The 4,022-nt window shown below is 36.7% G+C and overlaps 2 protein-coding genes across 5 annotated transcripts in view; both read right to left on the bottom strand.

Annotated features, from left to right (window-relative positions):
* The window catches only part of LOC106946707 (basic proline-rich protein), an 11,617-nt gene extending 9,434 nt beyond the window's left edge, over positions 1 to 2,183 (bottom strand). For 3 of the 4 annotated variants that reach the window (XM_015031249.1, XM_015031251.1, XM_015031252.1), the window contains exon 1: positions 1,993 to 2,183. The gene's annotated coding sequence lies outside the window, so the exon portion shown is untranslated. Of the gene's footprint in view, positions 1 to 1,716; positions 1,962 to 1,992 lie in introns of those variants that run through there. The other variant, XM_015031250.1, reaches the window with a different exon arrangement.
* A 716-nt stretch (positions 2,184 to 2,899) lies between these two features.
* Positions 2,900 to 3,991, bottom strand: msgn1 (mesogenin 1). The gene has a single exon (XM_015031231.1). The coding sequence runs from the start codon at positions 3,824 to 3,826 to the stop codon at positions 3,401 to 3,403; it is 426 nt and encodes a 141-aa protein (XP_014886717.1). The 5' UTR covers positions 3,827 to 3,991; the 3' UTR covers positions 2,900 to 3,400.
* Between the last annotated feature and the right edge of the window lie 31 nt (positions 3,992 to 4,022).

Here is a 4,022-nt window from a genome sequence, read left to right as displayed (position 1 = left end):
AAACGCCAATTTTTCACGGGCCGAAACCCAAGCCCCCCCCCCCCACACACACACACACACACACTCAGTTTCACTCTCCCTCCACCACCCCCCCCCACAAAACTTTTCTAAGGTTTCTTTCTCGAAAAACTAAGACCGGCCCCCGATCAGCAAATGGAACAGTCATGTGGCCCTCGCAGGAAAAAGTTTGGGGACCCCTGGTCTAGAACAAAAGAAAAGGTAATCATCCATCTAATTTCTAGATGTCCCCTGCAGCTACAAGGTAATCAAGCAGGATAAAGACAGATAACGTCTAATTTTACTGATTTATTATTTTTTTAATAACATTTTTTGTTAGATAGTGATGAGGAAGTGCTCATAAATTTGCTGTGGCATGTGCTGGCCAGAGTAGCAGAGAACTATTAACATAAGTGAAAAAATGGGCCACTTTTATGCATATATCATAAAAAATAGAGGTCATCATTAAACTTATATTCAGAGATTACTATAAAATGAGTAATAACCCCAAAAACAATCTGATAAAATATGCTTTCTTTGGCAGACTTACTGTAGAGATAATGTACAAATATATCATCAGGGTGACTCCTGATCCAAAGCCGACCAGTGTGACCAGATGATCCTGTAATCTGAGTGGTTGGTTGTCCACAAGAACCTCAACCAGATACCAAACTGAGGCTGAATTATAATAACTTTGTTTGTATTTCAGCAGGAAAGAGCCTCGATGTTTGATAACAAAAATAATGGATGAGGAAGATTAGGGAGTGGCTGTCTTTATTTGAAACAATTTCCTACACATTTTCCAAACTCAAATTTCAAGAGTTATCACTGTTATTGTTTTAGTTAATTTAAATTATGAATACCAATCTTTAAACACTAATCTGCAAAGGTGGATGGATTAATAATGAGATGGACAAATGGATGGAGAGAGGAAGCTTTACTGATAGATGTGTGGATAGACAACAGGGCAGGGAAAAAAATCTAAAAGTATCTACTTGTGTTCAATATTTGTATCCCATACTGGAAAATGGACATGGAAATCAGATTCCATACTTTCCCAGAATATCTCTGAACCCTGTTCAAATATCATCTGACAAAGAGAACCCCCTACTGCTCAGCACTATCAACGAAATGCAATACAACACAGATTTACACATTTAAAAACAACATACCAGAAATTATTATAAGCCCATTTTATTTCACATCTTTTTTTTATAGAAGTATTGTTGATTACTTCAGGAATAACATTATTCCAGGACCTAAATGGGCTTCTACTGTACACAATGTACGGTACAGTTTCTGAAGTCTTGAGCCTTGCTTTATGGTACACAGAACACACGACAAATTTATAGTTTTTACTTCCAGATTATGGGAAACACTTAACTGTTGCTCCTTTTTTAATAGCAAACAAGAATATTTCTCGTTGTCTATATCTATGAGCTAATACGCCTGGTATGTTAGATTCAAGTGTTAAACGCCGCTGTTATTAGTTGGTTTTTGGCTAATAAAAATACATGACATAAAAATGTAAACTTTAAGTAGAGTAACTATGGCAAGAGGACACCTCGAACGTAATGGAAGCATTCTTATCTTGATCTTAACGGGCAGCTGGTGCAGTATTAGCCTGTAATATTTATCCTGCAGCAACTAACACGACTTGGATTCAGATAATATGCTACACAATACCTCACAATATGTGGCAACATATAATACCATCACCTGGTCAGAAGAGGTTGGATTAAACTGTCCAAAAAACGTTGAAAGGCTCTGGCTAATTCCTGGAATTAGCTAAAATCCCTAACTAAGTAAGTCAATGTCTTCTATGTTATGGAGCAAATTTCTAAACATTTTATGAACAGTAGCCCCAATTAAAAATAAAAAATAAACACTGTGTGTGTAATGAGCACAATTAAAGCTAAGCAGAAAAGGGGCGTTTCTGTTATTTCTAATTATTTCTACTGCTTCGGGCAAATGAAAATAGGAGACATTACTTACCCCTATTGGTCGTACAGGAAAGATATATTTCTTTTTTTTTTTTTTTTTAAAGGGTATTAAATGTTCTACTTGCTAGTCAAAATAAAAATATGGTAGAAAAATAAAAATATATGTATAGAAAATTTCCAACAGGTCCTATAATTCCTAAGCGTTTTGAAATGGCGGCTTCGCCAGACATCCTAGGTTGAGATTTCTTTGTGTGAGAGACGTCAGGGTTAGAGTCCCGCCCATTAGGATAAGAATTGATTTTGATTGGCTGATCGCCACCTGCCTTCCAAATATTTTTATTTTGATTGGTAGAATTTTCTGACGTGAAAGCAATTGTCTCCCTGTATAATACTGAATCACATTGAATCACAAGTTGAATAGATATTTTCATTGAATATTTCGAAAATTAATTATTTTAAAAACAGAGGGGAAAAATACAAAAAATACTTACAGAGGATAGGCTCAAAATGAAGGTGTCCTCTCTGTTTCAGAAGCATTTAGAAATTGTTAACCTGAACTCAGCTTATATATTTGCACTTCATAGCAACACAATATTTACCATCTTTTACACTATTTCAGTCATTAAAAGAAAAAATAAGGGATTAAATCAGGATTTGAAAATTATGCTTTTTTTCTTAAATCCGATGAGTAAAATTTTCTTTCAAAAATAGCAACGTTGTTTTTTTATACCATCTACAGCTCTATCAAATCTGAGGAGGAAAATGAGAAACATAATTTGTCTAAAAAAAAAAAAACTTGCCATAATATTTACAGAAATATTACCAAACAATATCTACATAAAAATCACAAAAACTGAAAATGGAAAAATGATCAAACTAAGACAGATCCCCGAGTTCATAATGACGTCTGGATAACTGAACTGAACCACAATTTCAACAAATTATTTTTATTGAAAACTTATCAACAAACAAGGAAGAAAGGGTGAACACAACAGCTAGTGTTGTTAAAAACTGTTGGGTGACTCAAATACTTTGAACAGCCTTGTTATTCACACAAACACAAACTAATGGCTTTGCAAACAAGAAAACGTGAATATTAGAACAAAACACAATTAAGGGATTCAAATAATTGGAAAAATACGTTCTCTCTTATATCTCTTCAGCAAAAAATAATAATAGCAAATAATTTGGCCAAGCTCATTCTATTCTAGTAACAACTAAATAGCCTAGACTGTAAACTAAAAACTGAATTCACAATTCCAGAAAAGGGGCAGCCTCATATACAAATACTTTCCAAGTGCCCAAGCAATATTTACAGCAAAGAAGAAAAAAAAAAACCAAAAGACTGTCAAGTAAGACAGACCTCAAAGTTATTATGATGAAAAGTGAAACATCTAAGTTCAAAAAGGGGTCCAGATGAGCGATGGCATGTTGCGTAAAAGCGCTCCACGGTGCGTCCATTACGCATGGCTCAGGATGTCAGAGAGCTTGTTGATGTACTCGATGGTGTATTTAAGCGTCTGGATCTTGGTCAAGGGCTGGCCTCTCTTGCTGTAATCCGGCGGAAGGTAGTCGCGGAGCTGGTGCAGAGCCTCTGCCAAGCTTCTCATCCGCATCTTCTCCCTCTCGCTGGCCTTCATGCGCCTTTTCACGGACATCTTTGTTTTGCTCTGCCTTTGCCCCGGCGGAGTCTCTTTGCGTCCGGCGCAGCCAAAGGATAAATCCTTAATCTCCTCTTTGGAGATGGGGAAGCAAATCTCCGGTGAGGAGCACAGCGAAGAATCCAGGGGGGACTCCGGACAGACGGACTCCGGATTTTCTCCAGAGGCACTCTCAAGGATCTCCCAATCAGATAGAATAGAAGCCGTGACATCTTCCAGATCCATGTTAGAAATCCAGACTACTGCACAGCGAGGAGGATGACAGGCGGCTTGAGAGAATGTGAGCTTCTTCTTCTTCTTCTTTTTTTTTTTTTCTCTCGCCAAACGCGTTTTATATAGAAGCAGATCTCCGGACCTTTATGGGTTCACAACTTCAGAAAAAAAAAAAAAAAAAAAAAAATTCAAAAAAAAACTAAAATGC

This window comes from Poecilia latipinna, unplaced genomic scaffold (genome assembly GCF_001443285.1).
Source record: "Poecilia latipinna isolate Pla-1442-1.1 unplaced genomic scaffold, P_latipinna-1.0 Scaffold201, whole genome shotgun sequence".
Taxonomy (NCBI): Eukaryota; Metazoa; Chordata; class Actinopteri; order Cyprinodontiformes; family Poeciliidae; genus Poecilia; species Poecilia latipinna.
The sequence above is the reverse complement of the archived record's forward strand: the minus strand, read 5'-3'. Positions and strand labels throughout refer to the sequence as shown.

Bases quoted from the DNA above. Each gene is read 5' to 3' on its own strand.
- msgn1 (XM_015031231.1), bottom strand. From the start codon at position 3,826: ATGGATCTGGAAGATGTCACGGCTTCTATTCTATCTGATTGGGAGATC.